The sequence below is a fragment of the Gavia stellata genome, chromosome 7 (genome assembly GCF_030936135.1).
Source record: "Gavia stellata isolate bGavSte3 chromosome 7, bGavSte3.hap2, whole genome shotgun sequence".
Lineage (NCBI taxonomy): Eukaryota > Metazoa > Chordata > Aves > Gaviiformes > Gaviidae > Gavia > Gavia stellata.
Window position 1 is genome coordinate 29226580 of NC_082600.1, and position 22418 is coordinate 29248997.

Below are 22418 nucleotides of genomic sequence, written 5' to 3' on the forward strand. Positions count from 1 at the left end.
AGTTTCATATTCTAAAATCAAGCTGTCAGGGAAGTTTGTTGAAAAGGTCTCACTTTCTGCCAATCCATGTACACGTATTTGGATTGTGGCTTTCTTCAGAGATGGGTGTTTCAAAACTATGTTCTCCTGGGAAAGACAAACAGTGGACCTTCTCGTCTAGGGGAGAAGAAACAGTCTAAATCCAGCCATAAGCAACAGTAGAACAAGAGTTGTGTGAAAATACTGAAGAGGTTCAGTGATGAAGTAGCTACAAGAGGGATGGTAAGCAATGCTGAGAAAGCAAACCTACTGATGCTTGATGTTCTTGAACAAGAAATGTGGAAACAATATTTTCTTGTTCTATGAAGATCTTGATTGAGTCTTACACAGAAGTGTTACTGTAGTCCTCTCTTTTTCTGTGAACCATAAACAAGAAAATTCCAAGGCCTTAGTGGAGAAGAGGACAATGGGGAAGAAGAAGAAATGGGCACATATCTCCAAAACTACTGTCGGTACCTTAAACTGTGTGGTCAGAACAATGATGAGGATTTTGGGAAGAATACAGTAATGAAAGCAACAGAAACACTGGTAAGTAGAATAATCTTTTCTCCTCTAAGAAGTTCTTCTCTGACATGCCTCTCCCCACCCTATTTGAAAACAATCCTGTGCCTGTTCTGAACAAAATTGACATAATTTAGGCAGAAAACAGGGCAAACTTGGACGCTGAGCCTCCTACTAGAACCAGAAGTTCTTATGCTACTGGTGTAATGTTTAACTTAGGAGAAGTCATGAGGTACAAATCAAAACAGTATTTTTAGTAAGCAAGCATTGATACGGGGGTTTACTGGAGATAGTATATTGGGTTGAGGTTTTTTTTTTTCTTTTTCTTTCTTTTAAGGCAGATTTTCAGGTAAGTGTATCAGTTACAGTAACAAGCGAGGAGCATTCCAGTTACAAGAAGCTAGTATTGTGCCTCCTCCAAAGTTTGGCATGAGTATTACAGGCTTAGAAGAGCCCATGAGATGGGTTTTTTGTTTTGAATGTGTTTTAACATCAGTTTAGATTCTATGGGATAGTCTTTGGAAACTCTTTAGTAAGAACTGCAGATATGGCAGTAAGATTCCAGGGGCATTGTTTCTTCCATCATAGTAATGTGCCTTTCTATGCCCTTTCCAAGCCATTTAGATGGGCTCCTTCATTTACAGGGAGACAATAAAGTGGGGTGTCCTACAGCTTTCTGCAGTTCTTAATTCCTTCTGAACCCTTTATTGACTTAAAAAGAAAGCATGGTCAAAACTACAAGTGTCCACCATTAGAACTGTGTTTTTGCTAGCCTTTTAATTTTCTACCCTGTGTAGAAAATTAAATTAATTTTCTACCCTATGTCTTCCACCACCTACAGCTTCCTGCCCTTTTTGGCATCAGCTCGCACCAAGTTCCCAGAGGGAGAAGAGGTGGGGGGTGGGGAAAGCCCAAAACAAAACAGAAAGGAAAAATGGAAAGTTGGGGGAAGGGAATATTTCCTCTTGTGCTGTTTGAGTCAATCTAATAAGCTTCTGTTTTACTTTGGTTTTATGCCAGCGTCCTCATCTGGAGCCTTGGCACCTGCTTCCAAGATGGACAGAAATGTGAAAATACAAGAAGTGACTGAAGGAGGATACATTTGAGAAGCAGCTGCAGCACGTAATACAGTTGAGAGAGACTAGAGAGAGAGGATGTTCTAAGAGTATATTATGAAACTACAGAAGGAGACAGTGTGCTGCAAAGACATGTTTACTGGATGTCTTGTCGTTTTGAAAATACTGAGTGCTGTTACTGCATGGCCAGTATTTCAGCCTTCAGGCCCTGCTGAGTGCTGATAGATACCAGAGAGAACTGATTTTTGCATCGTTAAATACTGCGCTACCAGGCATTTGCTTCCTTTTTCACTGATTGTGCTGTTACACATTTTAAACAGAAGCATGTATTAATTTTTAGTTTTCTTACTAACCTGCTGCTTTCCACAGAATGAAAACAATGTACTGTTTTTTATTTGTAGTAAATAAACTCTCTGTAAGCTTTTTAAAAAGTATTCTGTGCATTTGTTACTTACTTAGGTGGATGGTATGCAAGAGTCATGTAGTTTTTTCCTCTAAAAATAATGCATCCACTATTTTTAATAGAAGTAACTTTAAAGTCTGTTCTGGAAACATTCCTCAGTTTAGCAGCATCATGATGAGTTTATGCCTACTTTCACATGTGGCTGTTGAAATGGCACTGAGATATACCAGCTTGGATATCCTCAATGATGATGCTAGATGTTGTGTATTTGTAATCTTAACAAGGAAACTTTTACAGCAGTCTGGCAGATAGGCTGTATTCACTTCAAATGCCTAAACGTATATATGGCTGTCATAAGTTAATTGCCTAGATAGTAGCTGATTATTTCTTTGCTGCTATCCAGATTTGTTTCACCTGTATTATGATACCATAACATGGCAGAAGTTATGCTGGATCCCTTAAAACAACTCTTGACCTTGCATTAGGATGATATCATCAGGAAACTTCTTCAGCATGACTACTTTGCATCTTCTTTGACTCCCATCATTTAGTATCTTTGAAGTCCCTTCTGGCTTGTAAAACCAGGGAACGTATCTCTTACTCATGTACCGCAAGCTATAGAAGAGTTGAGGCAATGCTGAAACACCATGCCTGCCCAGTCTATCCCCCTCCATATCTGGATAGGACCATCATTTTCCATGCCTCCTTCTTTTTTTTTTTTTTGGTTTTGTTGTTGTTGTTGGTTTTTTTTGTTTTGTTTGGTTGTGCGCTGTCACCAGATGAAAACCGTGATACTGAAACACCAGCAGCAGGGTGTGTTCTGACAGAACATCATAATCAGTCCTAGACAATTTTTCATGTACTTGTATCAGGGCAGATCTCATAGTTGCCCTTTTAGAACTAGGAATAGAATTGGGATACCACTCCCAGAGAAATGTAATTCGCACCTGAAAGTTTCATAGTTGTTTCAGATTGATGTTTTGTATTGCAGTGCTGTTCTACACCCTGTCTTGGGTTGTGAAACTCAGAAATTAGATTTTGCAGTGTTGAGTTGGCTGATACGTGGCTGGAGTTGAACTGGGCTGTTGATATTTGTCCCTGCAGAAATGTGTATTATGCACCATTTAAAAACTGTGTCATGGCCCGGCCCCCATCTTTGTAACATGTTTACCGCACGTGTCAATTCCATCCACATGGAGTTATTAAGAACTGTCACTTTTTTCTGAATCAGATTCAGGAATACTGATGACACTGTTAGCATCGTTGTCACTGGTACGTTAGAGAACCAGAACAGCTAAACAGTTCCGAGCCATCATGTAGAACATGGGATAGAGAAAATGGAGTTGTAGGTTATAGACCCCAAATAACTAGAGTTCCTTCAGAGCAGAATTGGCTTCCCACTGGGCATCATCCGTTACATTCTCTGCAAGCTAGTATGGGAGCTAGTGCTGCAGAATCATCTTTCAGCTAAGTCACATGAAGATGCATGTGCCCTTTCTCTGGCAGCAAAGTCCAGCAAAGTTTTCTAGTGCCGATATGGCATTAGATGAAACTGTGAGTCTCGCGTGGTTTGGAGCGGAGTTTCTCGCTGTCCTATTGCAGCTGCTGTTAGAATACAGTTTGACATTAAAGCTCACCCATTGTAGCCATGATTAGATGTTGGGATCTGTATCAGTAAAGAATTGATGACCTTTATTACTTACTGTATTGCTTTATTGTGGATTGCTGCAGACCAACATAGAGATCTTTCTAGGTATTTAGTAGGAAATGTGGTTATCGTTGCTTCTGAACTGCATCTGCTTTTCCCAGTAGGTTTGGTAGTAGTGGATAAGTGACATGTAAGACTCTTAAAAGGCTGTAAAATAGTATGAGTCGCATAAATTAGAATCACAGAATATCTAAAGTTGGAAGGACCATTGCTTAGTAACTTAAACAGTCCTAAATGCTTCTTAAAAATTAAGAAATTTAACAATATCTTAATTCTGTATGAAAATAGTTTTCTTGTATGGGCCATATTTAGTCTAGTTAACAGTTATTTTGCTACTTCAAACTCCTTTGTAGTTTTCAATGAAAGTGTGAAGTCATGAGCTTGCTGATTTATATTTAAATACTGAGTATAGCTTAAAAAAAAGCTGAAAACAATGAAAAGAAATGTGTTTACTTGTTTAGGAAAAAAATGCAAGCAGGGCTGTAAGGCTATAGAAATCACTTTCAGATAAAAAAATAAAGATTTTGCATAGCAGAAACAAGTTGCTCTCTGCGGACCAACCATATTGTCTCCCTCCAGGAGAAAATTACAGCCTTTTAATGTCTTATAGTCTAGCCTTGGAATTTTCTCTATCATGTCCATTTCAGCACATCTTGGGATGAGCTGTGCAACAGTGATTATGAAAAAAACAGCATTTTTGAAAGTTCAGGTGTATTGGTTATGGTTTTAGGATTTCTTTCTTATGCAGAGTTTTCTCTCTGCACATATTTTTAAGATTATGTGTTTCCTTACAGATATACCGCAAATGAGACCAAAGCCACACTATGTAATGGTTAAGAAAGATGCTGAAACCAATGAGGCAATATATTGCACAAAGGAACCTTTTATTAAGGCTCGTGTTATTGTCATTCGATGGTTGGTGTCTTTCTGGCTTGAGCCAAAACCTCATACAGGACCTCATATTCCTGGGATGGAAGGTGAAAATGTGCCAAAGAATATTCAGGTAAAACGAAATAGACAACAAAGTTTTTGTTTTCATGTTTTTGTCTTAATTGTTATGTCAGCAGTGTGCACTCCTCTGATAATTATAACTAACAAAGAATTAAAAAAAGGAATTTCTAAACAAATTTTCTGCTTATGAATTCAGTTTAGAAGGACTTGCTATGCTTTTTTTTCTTTTTTTCCCAAATTCTGCTATTTCGTTTTTAATCAAATAGACCTAAGAAGCCTTGAAATGCAGTGAATCCTGTCTTTGGGTTTTTCCTGAATTCTTTGTACTGTTTCAAATTATACGTTGTATAACTTAAATTGTACTGTTCAACTGTTGTACTAAAAATGAGGTATGAAATATTCTTTAATTTTTGTTTCAGAGAGCAGCTGCTAGCATGGCGTCAAGGGAGGACAGCAAAAATGATGGTACTGATAAGCAGGATAGAAATGCAGAGCCAGAACAATCTCATTCTAATACAAGCACTCTAACAGAGAGAGAACCAAGTTCTTCCAGCCTCTGCAGTATTGATGAAGAGCATTTAACCGATATTGAAATTGTCCGGAAAGTCTTTTCTTCTAGAAGAAGCAATGTTAATTTTCTAACTGAGATTTTTCGACAGGTGAAGAACCCTCTTTAGAATGCAAGAATCTTGATTATTATACTGTAAATGATCATTATGTTATGGTTTTCTTTCAAGTGCATGTGCTAAGCAGAACATCATATAAATGTACAGGTTTTTTCTGTCGTCTTGGCTTTAAGGTTTAAGAATTGAAAAGTAAAAATTCTGAAATATTTTCTGTGTAGAATATCCCTGGTTACTGATTTTTCTAATTTTATTTCTGTAATATCCAGTTCAACAACATTTAACTTGGACTTTACAGTTCTTCATAGACAGGAATGTTTGATCTTTTCATACATCAAGCCCATAGCTGTTAGAGCTCATAACCAAGCATATTAAAATAAGCATTCTGTGGGAGTCTGCAGCTGTTAAAGAGCTGTTTTAAGAGCAATCAAATGTCCTTACCTTGATAGCGTTCATCAGAAGAGTGGGACAGATGGCTATAGAAGGTAACAGCTTCTCCTTCTGACTTTACTGCAACCAGAAGTATTAGCTGAGCATACTCAAAATAGTGTTTCTCAACTGGAAATTATGAAACAAATTTAAACTGAGAATATATGCCAGAATATGGAGTCTTTATTTATAATGTGAAAATACATAACTTTTTAGTTCAATGTGGGAGATTAAAAAAAGACAGACTTTCTTTATGCCCCATGCTATAGATCAAAATATGAAGAGATTTTTCTGAATAATAGTAAAGAAAAGTATACTAAGTTTCAATTGAAATACATGACACTAATTGCTTTAAACAGCAGAAAACTAAACATTTTAGAACTCCAGTATATCTGGATGAAATGGATATTTTCGAATGAGGTAAATAAACGTCAGAAGTTTATCCACATCCAATATGTTGAAGAGCTTGGACACATTACTGAATGAGATAACGGAGTTACCCAAATTCAGCTGCCACTCAAGGGTTTACAGAGTCTGAATCATTGAATGTAGAGTCTAAATTATTGATAGTCTATTTAGAAACTCCCCTCCACCCAGTGAAAGGGACAGCAATTTTCTGCATTCTTTTCACAAGGCACTCCATGAGTTATGTAGATTATTTGGATTTCATGTGTGGTTATGAGATCTCATTGAAGTCGTCGTTTAGCCAGAAGTTTTCAGTATAAGCTAATTTTTAATATGCCAGATGTTTGTAGTGTTTCTAAAACTTTAGGGCTAAGTTATTCCAGTCAGGAGGAGGTTTCAGTTGTCCTGAATGGTGGGCAGATTGTCTGTAGAAAACAAGTTTTATGCATTTTAGACTTCAGGTTACAAAAAATGTATATGGGCTTGCAAAAGACTGTTAGACTTGATGAGTGATGGTGTGTGACTGATGAACTTGTCAGTTGAATTCTGTAATACACAGCAAAATTCTTTTTAGTGCGATACTGGTATCAAATGTCCGTTTCTGAGGAAAGAACATACTGCTTGTGTCAAGTGGGTACTCCTTAAAGACATGGGCAGTCAGTTTTCAACATTCACACCATGGACTCCATAAAACTATGTGTTAGTGTAGTTTATCTGTTCTTTTTTAAATACAATTAAGGCATCGTGGGTTTTGGTAAATGTATTTATAGTTAGTTAAAATCTGACTAATGTTAAAAGTTTCTGATCTGTGACTAGTTGTTACCAGCACAGCAGACACAGAAAGCCTCCTGAAGAGGGCACTGATCAGCCATCACACTGACTCAAATGGACAATTTTTTGAAACAGTAATTCTGAAGTCTTTTCAGGGAGTCGTTTGTTTTAAGGGTACGGTTTTGTAAAATCTCATTTAGCTAAAAATAAGATACATGGCTGCCAGTAACATATGTCACTTGAACTTTTCTTAGTTATTTAGAACTGATTTAACTCCACTCTTCCAAGTCCTCTGAATGGAAGATGTTGTAATAGAAACTTCTGCTCATTCGTTTTGCATACTTTTGATGAGTGTTTGGGCCTTAATTTCAGCAGGCTAGGTGTTGAGTAGATACGCTGTATGGATTCTCATAGCTCTGTCTTTGGCAGTGAAGTTTTCAAAGTACTTTCTTGACAAGTTTTCCCATTAAAATGTTTTCTTTATGCTTTCAGTTTATAGGTGAAGAAAGTGAGCAAACATATAGGTTCAGGAGTAATTTATTTGTTAAGATCCTGCCTTGGCTGTATTTTATTTTCCCCCTTATCCCTTAGAAACTGTACATTATAGAACCCAACTTGAAATCAAGTATTGTAACTTGTTTTTTGTTTTTTTCTTTTTCTACTCACAGGCATTTCTGTTGCCAATATGTGAAGCAGCTGCCATGAGGAAAGTGGTAAAGGTGTATCAGGAATGGATTCAGCAAGAAGACAAGCCTTTATTTATGAAGGAACCTGAAGAAATAATGCAATGCACAACTGTAGGTTGTGATGAAAATGTTGTTGACCACAATTCATCAGAGAAAGCAAAAGAAAGAGAAGAGGTAAAATATTGTTGGCATCTTTTTGATACATTAGTAGACAAAGAAGTGGCCTCCTCAACAGATTATATGTGATTTAATTTGATGTCAGAGCATCTGTTGGGGATAATCAGTGGTAATTAAGCAGTGCATGAATGGGCTACCAATTTGATCCATTATCTGTAGATTTTTAATGCAGTTAGTTTTATGAACTATTCTCAAGATGTGGATTGTACAGTATGCCAACCTTCGCTGTGTAAAAATTATATACAAATAAAAGGATGAGGAACATAGTAGTTATTTCATCCAGATACTTTAAAATAGTTGCTACAGACTTCTTAAAATATAGTTGTGTCTTTAAGATGCATCTTAAACACCTGTCTACCACGGTTTATTATTTATTATCTATTATATCCTTTTTCCTTTAATATGAGACCAAAATACCTGTCTACAAATCCATGGGATTTTAAGAAAAAATATTTTTCAGGAAAAAGGGATGAACTCCAGTCATGTTAGAAATTCAAACTGGGCAAGAAATGGCTGTTATGAGGACACTTTGCATAAAATGTCTGAAATTGATACTGAAGAGCAAAATGTACGAGCTGGAGTGCAGTCAGTATTGCAGGTATGAGATAGACTTGATGTCTAATTTTCATCCTAATAATAAAGCTCTTGTTATTAGTGCATTAAGAGTGGAATATAATGCAGTAATCCTGCAAGGGAATCCCATGCTCCTTCAAAGCATATCTGAATTTTTAAAATTATTTTAGATTTAAAAAGTGTGATGATAAATAGTGTTAGAGTAATGACAGTGTTCACTATATCTTTATTGACCATAAGTAGGAAAATGTATACACAAGTGTTGGATAACAAAGTAAAAAAATTTTTTAATTCTGCATCAGAACATGCATTCTACTCTGCATCGTATCACAGAAAAAAACAATTCTCATTTGAGTGCCACATCTTCAGATTAAGTGTTTATGGGAATGCTTAGAAGCTTTTTTCTTTTAAGCTCTTAGTCACCATACACAAAACCTCTGAACCTGTGGTTTTCCTAATCTGAATAACAAGGTGTACTCATCTTTTCTCATCTTTGTCTGAATTACAGATTGGATGAGTACATAAGTTTTTGAAAAATTTGATCAGACACCACAACTCTCTACTTCGGTGATATCCTTAAGGAATGGGAGAGTTGCAGAAGTTCCCTAGCAGAAGTTTTCTAACTGCTTGTAGGAAATTTGGCAGGGTAGAAACTGTGTTAATTTCAAATGTTCAGTAAAATGCTTTACTGAAGTTGAGGATACAGAAAATCAAGTGTGTGTAATTTGAGGGTCTTTGAAATGCTTTTAATGTCAAATAAAATGTGTGCATTTTATGTGTAGTATGTGCATGCACATACAAACATATAGGTGTGTATATGACTGTAGCCTCTGTAATATTCTTTTATCCACAAGAAAATTGATGCTAAACAAAACAAAATAGACATGTGCATTTGCCACTCCACCATGTGCACTTTTACCATGGGTGACCATGATAATTAGAACTCATTATTTTTACCACAGCTTGAATGATTTCCTGAATAGGGTTTCCTATTGTGCTGTACACTATTATGTATAGAAATAAACTTTGTAACTGAAATCGCTTTTAAATTCAAATATGTTGTAACAATTTAAGCTTCATAATCTTTGCATACAATGACTGTTTAGAATATGAAGTGTTTCTGAGAAAAGAAACAGTGAAGTATCTTTATCTGTTTGCAATGTATTACTAAGGTTTATACATCTGAGAATGTCTGGGAGATTCTTCATATTGAAGTTTTTTAGACAAAGGTTCATGTGACCAGCAAACATCTTTTTTAGCCCGAAGTGGAGTCAAGACATCATTCTAACCCGGTACCATGTCTGAATTTGAGAGGTTTCCCGACCTGGAACCACGTTTGACTTTTTCTGTGAATCAAGAATCCAAGACTTCTGTCTGGAGTTTTCTTCGCATTTAATTTCTTGCATAGACTTATTTCTAGGCACTGAGAGTAGGGTAGACTCATTAGTTGAGGCTAGTGAATGTAAAGCTGCGTACTAATAGTTTTTAATTATTAAAATCCAAAGGAAATTACAACTGTAGAACCAATGATTTCCTGTACATGTGAATTAAGAAAGACAAATAAAAATTGGAAGTCTAGGACTCGCTGTAATTCAAACACTTCCTAAACTTACATAAAAAATATAATACTTCAGTAGAAGCTCCTGTAACTCATACAGTGTCCTTGCCTACTTTGTTTTCATCATTTTCATTCTGAAAGCTCTAATTCTCTGTCCACTGATGTCAACCACTTTGGAGAAGGTATCCTTTTTCCTACTTTTGGTAAGCCTTACTGATCACAGTGGGATGAACGCTTTAGTTTCCCAGAACATAATACAGGCCATGTCATGCTGAAGCACACACTGTGTACCAGGACTATTTTAAGTAGTTCAGCATATATAATACTAGTCAGTTGCTGGCTTACATGTGGAACTTCAGTGCAGTAGACTTCTTTACTGGGACATTTTTGTCCATCATATTAAAATAATTGTATTGTGTGGTTTGTTGTACCATCTGTCTGTGAGAGCAAAAATATGCAAATATGTTTTGTAGAAAAAAATGGGAAAAAAATCACTCTTATTGTTGCTTTATCATCACATCAAGCTAACTTATATTTAAGTATATACTTCTGAGTGCATATGCAGCCTTTTCTGCTAGTCATAGATTTTCTCTTCCTGGTTACTATCAACTGAATTGTTGAAAACATCAAAGTGCTTCAAGCTCATAATGTCCACTCTTATCTACTTACAGGTTTTTATAATAAATTCTTCAAATATATTCTTTCTTGAACCTGCAAATGAAATTAAAGTTCTGCTGGATGAACACACTGATATGTGTAAACGCATTCTTAATATCTACCGTCACATGGTAGTCCAAGTGACTATGGACAAGAAGACATGGTAAAATGCTAATGCTTTTATCTTAGATTATTAATTCACAAGATAAATGTGAAAATTTACTTGGTAGTAAACACGGTAGAATGGTATTGACTATGTGAACCAGTTTCTCTGAAGCAGTAAATGCATGGACTTTAGCATCACAGACAGCCTCTTTACCTGTGGTAAGTTATCTGCTCTGTTAAAACCAGTAATAAGCACCTAGTTAGTTTGAGGCAGCCTAGCCCTCAGTGAAAAAAAAAGTGAACTAGGATGTACAGACTACTATTAAGGAGCTACTGATCACTTTTTTCCAAGGCATTTTGCTCATGCATGAAAGTGCTAAGTATGAAAACAAATCATAGAATCATTGATTCATTTAGGTTGGAAAAGACCTTTAAGATCATTGAGTCCAACTGAAAACCTAACACTGCCAAGTCCACCACTAAGCCATGTCCCTAAGTGCCTCATCCACACATCTTTTAAATACCTCCAGGGATGCTGACTCAACCGCTTCCCTGGGCAGCCTGTTCTAATGCTTGCTAACCCTTTCAGTGAAGACATTTTTCCTAACATCAACTCTAAACCTCCCCTGGCACAACTTGAGGCCATTTTCTCTTGTCCTATCACTTGTTACTTGGGAAAAGAGGCTGACACCCACCTTGCTACAGCCTCCTTTCAGGTAGTTCTAGAGATCAATAAGGTCTCCCCTGAGCCTCCTTTTCTCCAGGCTGAACAACCCCGGTTCCCTCAGCCGCTCCTCATAAGACTTGTGCTCCAGACCCCTCACCAGCTTCGTCACCCTTCTCTGGACACACTCCAGCACCTCAATGTCCTTCTTGTAGTGAGGGGCCCAAAACTGAACACAGTATTTGAGGTGCGGCCTCACCAGCGCCGAGTACAGGGGCACGATCACCTCCCTACTCCTGCTGGCCACACTGTTTCTGATACAGGCCAGGATGCTGTTGGCCTTCTTGGCCATCTGGGCACACTGCTGGCTCATATTCAGCTAGCTTCATATATATGAAGCTTCGTAGCCTTATTTAAAAATAAACAAAAAATCCTCAGATAAGCATGGATAACTATTATAATCAGATGTGGGTTGCTCTTGATCTGTAATTGTGTACAGGAGTCTGTGTACTGTTTAACTGTTTTGTTCCTTTCCAGTGCTTAAGGTGCCTAGCAGGTACAAGGGACACACTTTCAAATTAATTTCTGTTATTTCCCCCTCTCCTTTAAATAGCTGTCTCTGATGAGACAGTATGTTGCTGCCATTTTCCATTGCAAGGAAGCAGTAGCAAGGGGATTTCAAATGGCTGATTTACTCCATTTTAACTTGACTTCCATTCAATCTGTTGCTAGTATTTCCTGAACCCTGGGTAAGTAGAGCTGGCATTACATGTCACGTGAAGCTTGTCTTCTCTTGTGAGGAAATAAGGAGTCAGTTCAAGGCTAGCCACTGGGAAATTTGGGAGTAATAATAGAAGACAGATTCCACTAGATTAGCATTTTTTTCCCCAGTTACACATCACTGTAAAGAAGTGACTCTAGACTGTGATGTCAAAGATTGTGCCACACAAAATAATTGATGAAGTATGTTATAGATAATGTAACATGGCCAAAACCTGTCATTCATACAAAAAAAAAAAGTAAAAAAAAAAAAGTAAGAGCTCAGGCTGGAAATATAATTAGAACTTTGCCTGTAATTTTAGGGCGTTGAAGGTGATAGCACTTGAATGACCTGGCAGAAGATGTTAGAGGGAGATAGGGGTTCCTCACTCTGAAGTGTGAAAAGAAGGTTGTACTAATTTTTTTTGTAAGAACTAAGTTAGGCTGTTTGTAATCACTCTGTCCTGTTTGGAATGTGTTTGAGCAAATCAAGCTTGGTTATTATCTTTAAAAGTATGCTGGTATATACAGAAGTATAACAAAATGGTAACTTCAAGTTTAATACTGTTTTGCAGGGAACAGATGCTACTTGTGCTGCTCAGAGTTACTGAATCTGTGCTGAAAATACCACCTCAAACTTTCTTACAGTATCAAGGAAGAAAAAACTCCACTCTAGCTGGAAGACTTGCAGGACCTCTTTTCCAGGCAACTAAACATAAATTCACTTTAATTAATTCAGCTTAATTTTGACCAAGAGATTAGGTGCAACAACCACTATTGGGTGGTTTGTCGTCTTAAATCATTGATCACATTACCCAGATAATGGGAATGGTGTGGATTAAAGAACTGGCTACATTTGTTACTTTCTGTCCTATATTTAATGACACCATGACAATGGTTTTTGGGGTACTGTGAAATTTAAAAATTGCTGTCCTTTAGTTGAGTTGGGATAACTCGCAATGTGTGCAGTTTTAGCCCGCTTCCATTGCAAAATTAGCACAAAATCTTCTGTGCCATCCATGCCTAACCAACTGATCTTTTTATTCCTTACAGTAAGCTGTAGCAGATCCTTTCTAAGTTACTAGTTGCAGAGGGCTGTTCTGGTGGCTCCTCTGTAAATAGGATCTGTAAAGTCTCCAGATTCTTTATTAGGGAAAAAAAGGATACAAAAGATACGAATGTAATGAGAACTAATTGAGAACAATATTACAAAACTCTTCGCCAAAACTTGTAAGGTACTGAAAGATGTTTCATGAGTCAAACCAGTTGTTCCTGTATCTAAGTCAGAAGCCCATGTTAACGTAACACTTGATAATTCATGAAAAGTCTGTGTGTACTGGTGAGGAAAAGAATGTCAGGACTACATAGACATTTCTGTGGCAGTTAGAAGCTTCCTTTTAAGCAATAACATTTGAATGTTGTCATGTTATGTTCAGAACCCAACTTTTCTCACTTTATTCTTTCAGACTCTTATAGTAGCTTGGATCAAAGCGAATCTAAATGTGTACATCTCTCGAGAACTTTGGGATGACTTGCTGTCTGTAATGTCATCGCTGACATATTGGGAGGAGCTGGCCACTGAGTGGTCACTGACAATGGAGACACTAACTAAAGTATTAGCTAGAAACTTGTATAGTCTGGACCTCAGTGACCTGCCGTTGGATAAATTAAGTGAGCAGAAGCAGAAAAAACACAAAGGCAAAGGTAAGACAACACTGTATACACATCATTTGAATTTGAGCTGGGGTAATGAGATGTTGGGCACAGCATAATTTTGGTCTAACCTTTTAGTACACATAATTAGGCATCTCTATCACCTGAAATAACCCAGTGTCTTTAAGATAAGGCTGCTTTTTAGAACCACCACAAAATCCTCACATTAAGATTCAGTCTTGCAAATACTTAGGCACGTATAGAATGTAGTTCTTAAAGGCGTGTTGAATTTAACCTAAAACGTTACACTGTAGCGGGTTATGCCTTTCTCCTTTTATCAAAGCAATTAAATAGTTGAGTCCCAATCCTAAGTTCTTACAAGTAACAAAGATTACACATCTGGTAAAAATTAGCTAGCTAGCAAGTGGCTATTGCAAGCACAATTGGAATGTTGATTGTGAAATCCAATGAATGTTGTTTAAAGATGAAATGCAAGATGAATGTAGTTTTGTTTGGGTACTAAGTCATCACTAAGCCATGGTGAAGACAGGTTTTGTTGAAGTGACCTTGTTGGACTGTTTGAGAGAAAGGAAACTTTTAATAATCCATATGAATGGTACCAGCTTTTAAACTGATTCCTAAACAATGCAGGAAATACTCAGTAGGACGTAATATAGGGAGAGGAGGTGGCTACTTTCTTGTAATGGTACAGTTCTGGAATTGGTAAGGCACAGGAAGTCTGTCCTCCTGGATAGAGTGGTGGATTGAGATTTGCAAAACCTGGATTCTCTTCACAGATCAGAGACTGACTTCCTGCATGTTACCATGAGCAATCACTTCTGTCTTTGTTTCCATTTCTGTAAAACATGGGTAACGATACTGTTCTCCTTTAAAAAGTGCTTTGAGATCTAATAGTGAGAGGCAGGATTTTATTTAAGGTGAGTAATAAAGATGGAAAAAAGTGTAATTTTTAGTCTACTTTTTAATCCCTCTGTGTTCTGATGGATGTGGTTCTCCAGTCAAACCTGAGGGAAGGTATTTCCTACAGTATCCTAGGGTTTGTCAGTGAGAAGTAATCTATATGGATATTCATTTCCCTCTCCTAAAGAGGATGTTCCTGTAGGCTGTTTTTTGCGAAAAGCATTTCACATGCTTCCAAATTTCTCATCGTGGGCAAAGGCATTATTCACACTTCTGTTTCGTTCTTCTGGTGTGTGACAGCTGGACAAAAATAACATTTCTCTGTAGTTGACCCTGAGAGGTTGTTCCAGACCATGCATTTTTGTTTTCCTGTACTATGCAACTTTCTTCTTTTTCTTGCAAAAGACAGTTTGAAAGAAAAAAAGTAGTCTGATGTGAGATAAGAATGTGTGTAGTTATTTGCATATAGGCTTAAAAAATATTTTCAATCATCTGTATCACCCATACAGAGCCACATGAGAAGAGTTTATGTTAGCCTTCAGTAATAGAGTTCCAGAGAAAGTCTCCGTTGTTAAATGTGAGTTGCAGAGTTAACTCCAGCTTTGGAAGTAATAAATATCATACAAATTATGTCAAATTTCTGTGGCCGTGTTCATTGGCTAATAATAATGAACATGTTGTACTAGGGCTCACTTTCCAAGAAGATGCCCTTTTAATCATTGTAATCATCAAGTATAATTTTGGATTATGAGAGTTCTATGTGGATAAGGAAATACACTGTAAATATTCTTTAGATCACTTTTTTTTTTACATAGTTGTTTTTGATAGCTCCTCATGAGTTTTATTTACTTCGATATAAATGTCAAATCTGAATTTGTTCCATCTTTTCTTAATGTTAGTATAGTATTTTTTTTGTGTGAATTTCCAAAGAGCCTTGTTCTCTGAGCCCATCATCCCATTTTTTTGCTTTTGCATTTGGTGTTAAAATATTTTATCATCTTTATTTCATGTTCCTCAAAAGTCACAAAATTATTTGGAAAAAACCCCACAATATTAATGGGCTGTAATGTATGATTTTGTGTGTCTTGTCTAATAGGAACAGCAAAGGAAAAATTTCTATAGTTACATATTTTTATCAGGCTACAACCTTTGCAAACCCAGCTTTCTTGTGGTTGTGCACTTGATTGGTCAGAAAAGCAAATCACAATAGTTTAATAGTACCAACATTTCCAAAAAAGTTTGAGTATCCCTCAGTGTTAATGCTGGCTGAGTGGGTTTATATATTTAAAAACCAGTAACGATCTGTTTAGCTTTTAAAATTATGCTTGATTTGATAACATAATTTATTCTATCCAACTTTAAAATGCTTTGAAAAAACACAACTACAAATATCTGATGATACCAGAACAGAAGTAAATAGATTTGCAATTCTATTTTTGCAGGAGTTGGTCATGAATTCCCAAAATCTTCTGTTGATAAGTCCTTTTCTAGAGGCTGGAGCCGTGATCAGCCTGGACAAGCACCAATGAGACAACGCAGTGCTACAACCACTGGTTCTCCAGGAACAGAAAAGGCAAGAAGCATTGTACGGCAGAAAACAGTTGGTACGTACCTGTAAAAGCTGATATAAGTGACATTTGAGAAAGGGTAAGGAATTAATAACTTATTTTTGTAGCGACGTGGATAACTTCTTTCCACAGAAGTGTACTATCTATAATAATTAGTTAAATGTGTAAATTATGCAGCCTTATGTGCTTTAAGGGTAGCTGAACAGTTTGTGGTTACTAGAATTAGTTACTGCAAATGAAAGTAATGGAGTTGATGTATTAATTCTTAATGAGTTTGATCATGTGCTTAAGCTGTATTGGAAAAATAATACTGTTGTATGTATGTGAAAGAGAAAAAAGCTGGAATGGTTTGAGCAATGGTATGGATAGGTGGGTAATAAAAGGCTTTTTAAGCACGTCTTTTCATAAACTGTGCACAAAATAGGTTGGCTATTTTCCAACTGTGCAAAGAAAAGTGTGAAAAATATGTATATATCTGCATAGTTTATAAAATGTGTTGTCTTTTACTATACCCTGAATCTTGCATTAATGAAAGGTTGGCACAGATGTGTGCAATTCTCCATTTCTAAAGTCATCTATTTCTCAACTTCATTACCTGCAGATGCTCTTCCCTGTGTTAGAAATGAGTGGTGCTAAACAGTGCTTTAGGTGGATTGCTCAAAAGAAGACTCATTTATGTTTGTATGATTTGCTTAGACTATCTTAACATGAACTGGATGACAAATTTCTTTACTCTGTTGTCTCATCTTGATGATCTCAGTGCTATCCCTTATGTAAAGGAAAATTAAGCTGATTTTACTTTTTTATTTAAAAGAAGAACTTCTTAAGGAATATCTCTTGCTTTTTTACTCTCTCTGTAGTAGTAGTGGCTTCAGTCATTGTGTGTTGTTGCTTCACTGATACTTCTTGGAAGCAGGTACATTCTGACACAGTTTTAGAAACCGGGGATGCATACTGACAGTTGAATACATTTGTGTTAGCTTTTCAGAAATCAACATTTTTTTTTCTCTTTCCAAAAATATTTGCAATTAATTTTTTAAGTCACAGAGGTTATTTAGCTAACATTTTTATTTGAATATTCTTCAAAATTCTCCATCTTAAAAAATCTGTTTTCTCATAAGGTTTTTGTTGGTGTGGCAGAGTTGATTGTTCTATAAACAGTACAGACACCTGAGAACATGAAGTCACTACTCCAGAATTTCATGTCTTTTTCATGCATTCAAATGCTACACAGCTTTTCCTGTATCTCATGCTGACATCACCTAGGTTGACTAAAGTTTTCCTTACAGATCACAGATACTTTAAATGTAATTTCTGCTTCTCTGTAGATAGTCTCTGATTAAATGTTGTAGTGTTTTTGTTTTAAATCTTAATTGTCTTAACAAGGTAAAGCTCACATTAAAATTTCTCCTTCCCAAATTATTAATATTTCAGATATTCTGTCAGAAGATTATGTTGTTTGGTCAATTTATTAATGGTTTTGTTTTGCTGCTATGTGAAAGATGGCTATTTATATGATGTTAGCCCTAAAATGACTGAAATTTATCCTAATCAAGCTATATATTGACCTGGTTAGCAACAAGCTAATTTGATTTTAGTTTCACTGTACTTTAGCTTCCATGGTTTTGTTCCTTTCCTCCAATTATCTTACATATTTGATACTAATAAGCCAAATTTGTATTACTATAACCAGTTAAAATTTCAGCTCTATTCATATTGTAGAATACCATCTGGGGACAAGCATCACAGCATTATTAGGATGGTTTTAAAAGACGAAAAGCCCAAAAATAGTTGCCAGAGCCAGAATCCCAAAATCTTCAGTTTTTTAAAATGTTAATGAAGAATATATTACTAAAGCATATGTCTTAACTGTCTGCAGTTGCTTATTATTGTATCTCAGGTCTGATAAGAGAGCCGTTCGGATGCTTCTTAATCAGTGCGAGTTAACACAGGATCACATATTTAAAAAAACCTGGTTTATAGTCACAATAAGTAAAATTTTCTGTAGAACATTTTGCTGGTCAGATCTTCTCCTTCAGTTTAACATTAGCTCCACAAGTTAAGTCTGGAATTGAGTCAGACCTCAGATATGTTGCATGATATCTGAGGATATTTCCTTTGATTGTGAGTAATATACTCTTTATATCTGAGTAGGGAGGATGTGCATGTTGAATATTTTATGGTAAGAAAAACCTGGGGTTTCTTTTTAATCTGTTCTATGTTGTACACATTTTGTGTACATCTATGCACCTCTTTTTTTGAGGCATCCTCATGCCAGCGCACATTTATTGCTGCACCAAATTTGTGTGTGTGTGTGTGTGTTATTCAAATAAAAATCACAGCTTTTCTGATATGCAGTGTGTACATTTTTACCCTGAACTTATGTAAAGTAATTTTTGGAAAAGGGCCTTTAAATGTGATATGCATATGGGTTGAAAAATCTTCTATAGGGCTAGATACAGAATTTGTGGCTTAAGCAGCAGATTCTAGTCTTATAAAAATACCAGATCAGAAAGAATTTACTAATCTGTTGTTCTGCTTTTGTCTGTAGACAACAGTGGAATGTTATAGACTGTCAAATATCTAGTCCACATTCTGGTATTAAGTCTGCCTCTACTTAACTACTTAATTGAATGTGACGCATCACAATGATAATTCACTGACATCACATTTTCCTTATACAGCATATCAAAGTTAATTTTGCTTTCAGTAATAATACTCTGCAATTTTTCCTTCAAAAGTTTCTGTAAAATTTCCACCTTCCAAACTGTAAATGGGTTGTTCTGCACCACACACGACCTCCCCCCCTGCTAGTATCAATGTCATATGGTGGAAAAAATCCAGTGAAATTACAAGGGACACTTCATGTTAAGATTTTTAATCAACACAGTATCCAATCTCAAAAGCTTGGTTTATTTAGAATCATAGAATTAGGTTGGAAAAGACCCTTAGGATATACTAGGTAGCTTGGTATTTTTTCTTTTGCCTACATTCATTTTAAGGTGCACAATGATGAATGTAATGCATCTAACTATCACTGTATCCTGAATTCTATTATTGTATCTCTTAAACAAAGAGATGTTAAAGCCTTACACAATTGCCTTTTTTTTTTAAATTGGTTTCTGCCTTATAAACTAAGTTTAGTAGAGAATGGCGTCAGTCTTAAAACATCTGTCTTTCTGAATTGTTTTTTCAAACTCATGTTAAGACTCCACTTAAGTTGTGCTGTATTTGTCAGATGTGTTTTCTGCTCTATGTACATTGACCTACCCAAGTTATCTGCATGTTGCTGTTAGGGACAATTCTTTAACCTGATTTAGAAGTGTGATGTGCTCAACTTGCACTGCGCTCCATTCATGTACTTTTGATTCCCATACAGATCAGGAGCACTAAGATTCTAAGTCTATATTCCACATTGTTTTGAAAATTTATATACAAAAGTTCAAAGACTGATTAAGTATTGTACTGACAACATTTATGTAAGATCATCTGAAGTTTCCTTAAAAGAAGTTTATCAGCAACTTTTTTAAAACAAGTTACCAAATTTGTAACAGTTTGAAAAGGAAGCTGCTTGCAACAATTAACATTACTTTTTGAAGAACTTCAAACTATACTTTGAGATTGAATGCAGTATCAGTTCTTTCTATATCTTACCCTAACAAAGGAAAACAAATGTCATAAAGATTAATTTTAAATCTGTTGGAAAAGCTGCAGATATAACCTTGATCCTGATACCGCAATTCTTATGTAAGTTTTCCATTCTCTAGGGCTGTTTGCAGGAGATGAGATATGAAAAGGTGAATTAGGATCAGTTTAGCAAGATTTATCCAGTATCAATTAAAAGCCAGACCCTATGGATAAGAAACAATTTAATGCTTTTTGTTGTCAAACCATTTCACTTCAGTCACTTCATTTTTAATGTGGAACTGTAACAAGTTATATTGCAAATTTCTCCACACAGAATTGGTAAATTTCTCCTTATGCTTTTGAATCTCTTCTGGAGCATCTTGAATTTGAGAGTATGGGTATGTGTAAAATTCAGAGATACTTTTTCAGGAGTAAACCAAAGGAAACTAGAAAAATGCAAATGTAGCATAAGTTGCTTTTCCTGTAAAAAAATTTCAAGTTCTGAGTGCTTGTGGAGTGACTTTAACTTTGATTTTTCAACCCCTGATGCAATGGGAAAAAAAGTGTTAATCAGTTTCTTGATTTTGAATGCAAAATCTCTGTAATCGTCATAATAAAGGCTTTGTTGCTGCTTTACATAAAAGTTAAAAACTCAGAATGTCTTATGTGTCCACTGATTTTTTTTCTTTCTTACAGCTCTGCCAATATCTGCCGTGCTGAAATGTTTTAATTTTTGAATTTTCTTCCTTTTTATCTTTGTTTTCTCTGTTGCTGCTTTTTCTGTGACACAAGCCTTTCATTATAGTCACTCTTCTTTTTTCCTTCCCCACTTCTTTCTTTTCCTTTTTAAAGCCATGAGAAGCCGATCCATTGGTGAATGTGCTCTGCCATCGGCCTATATACGCAGTGCTAAAAGTGCTCCTGTTCTGATCCATACTTCCAAACCCTTCTTGCCTGATATTGTTCTCACTCCCCTTTCTGATGAGCTTTCAGGTAGTGCCACCTCTGCTAATTTCTGCACCCCCTTTATAACTTTTTTAAACCTTCTGCTTTCAAATTCTGCTAAATCATTAAATTTTTCAAAGTAAAAATACTTGGGGGATGGGGGGAGAGGGGAAGAGATTAAGAATGAATATTTTAAGTGATGTAAAATACCATGCTATTTTGCAATTCATTCTGGAACTGTTAGAAGTTAGTGCTGTGCCAATGTATTCTATCATAAAAGTGAAAATTAGAGAAATCTCCTGCTTTTTCAATTTATTGGTAAGCAGTAATATAACATCTGTCTACCAGAGAGTACAACTAATCTAAAGGTTTTATTTGTGATGAGTGAGGGAGGGAAGGGAAGAACATAATTTTACTTTGACTTGCCATTTACATCTTTCTATGTAAATTTTTGAGTTCAGTGTCATAGATGTTATGTGGACAACCATGACAATGATACACTTTAGCTCCCATGAAAACAGAATGTCTGAAGTATATGGTATCATATAATATGATTTACAGTATGCCTGTTTTTCATTAATATATAAAAACATTTTAAAAATCTATACAGTTTGGAATTTTGAGGTGCTGTGTTTTCATGTTGTTTTCCAAATGATTCATTTTTTAGAGTTGTAGTTTTCCTCAACACCATGTTTGATTCAGCAGGGTGGTTGGCTAGAAGTTTGACAGTAGCTTTCTGTGGATAATTTTCTTTGAACAAATAGGTTCAGCAGTTAGAATTAGCAGAGATTTTAAAAATGCATGCAGGAAAGTTTACAGTTAATGTTTTTGGTTTTTTCCTGTGCTTCAGCTATTACATCAGTGTAAATTAGTAGTGTGTAAGGCTGACAATCATATTATGCCTTTGTCTCAATGAGTGAAAGAAAAATGAAAGCACAGTGGGAGGACTATGTATATAGTCAAAACTGTGTACAAATATAAGGACTTAATGGCAGTAATTTTTTTATGAAGATATGTTCTTTTTTTCCTGTCTCTTCTGCCTGCATTTGTTACCCAAGAAATATGAAGAACTGTATTTTCATAGTTGCGTTTTAATGCATGTCCAAAATAAAGTCTTCTAGTTGTGAAACAGAAACATGGTGCTTTAGTATTCAATCTGAAAACATAAATGGAGAATCAGGAAAGTTCAGGAAACCCACTCTAGAGATACCAGACTTTCACAATGAAAAATTATAAAGTATTTGAATGCAATTGTTGACTCCACAAACAAAGAATAATAAAATACAAATTATATGTAATACATTAATAAATGTATGAGTGCAAAGGATATCTCTTCTGAGACATAAATCATTAGAACTTAGAAGATCGGGTTTCTTATAGGAATGATACATGAACAACCTGTTAGGAAATAGATCTTACCTGGCCATAACATTGCTGGAAATAGTCAATTCTTAATGAAGGCCTTAAGAGCACCTGCAGAAGGGAATGAGCTTTCACAGTGAGCAATTATTTTGTCATATAGTCCCTAATAATTAATTATCCTGTCTTAAAGAAGGCAAAGGTGCTTTTGCAGTCAATTTTATCATCCATGTTTCTGAAAAGTCCTGGCTTGCATGTTT

At 35.9% G+C, this 22418-nt stretch overlaps 1 protein-coding gene across 5 annotated transcripts in view; it reads left to right on the forward strand.

The window, feature by feature from the left end:
* Positions 1–22418, forward strand: part of RALGAPA1 (Ral GTPase activating protein catalytic subunit alpha 1) — a 136647-nt gene that overhangs the window by 23882 nt on the left and 90347 nt on the right. For 3 of the 5 annotated variants that reach the window (XM_059819665.1, XM_059819664.1, XM_059819663.1), the window contains exons 9-17: positions 4522–4730; positions 5098–5337; positions 7575–7766; positions 8230–8367; positions 10572–10720; positions 12661–12790; positions 13552–13789; positions 16102–16263; positions 20707–20847. In XM_059819665.1, coding sequence (XP_059675648.1) covers positions 4522–4730; positions 5098–5337; positions 7575–7766; positions 8230–8367; positions 10572–10720; positions 12661–12790; positions 13552–13789; positions 16102–16263; positions 20707–20847 — 1599 coding nt within the window. The remainder of the gene's footprint in view (positions 1–4521; positions 4731–5097; positions 5338–7574; positions 7767–8229; positions 8368–10571; positions 10721–12660; positions 12791–13551; positions 13790–16101; positions 16264–20706; positions 20848–22418) is intronic. The other 2 variants (XM_059819668.1, XM_059819667.1) reach the window with 1 other exon arrangement.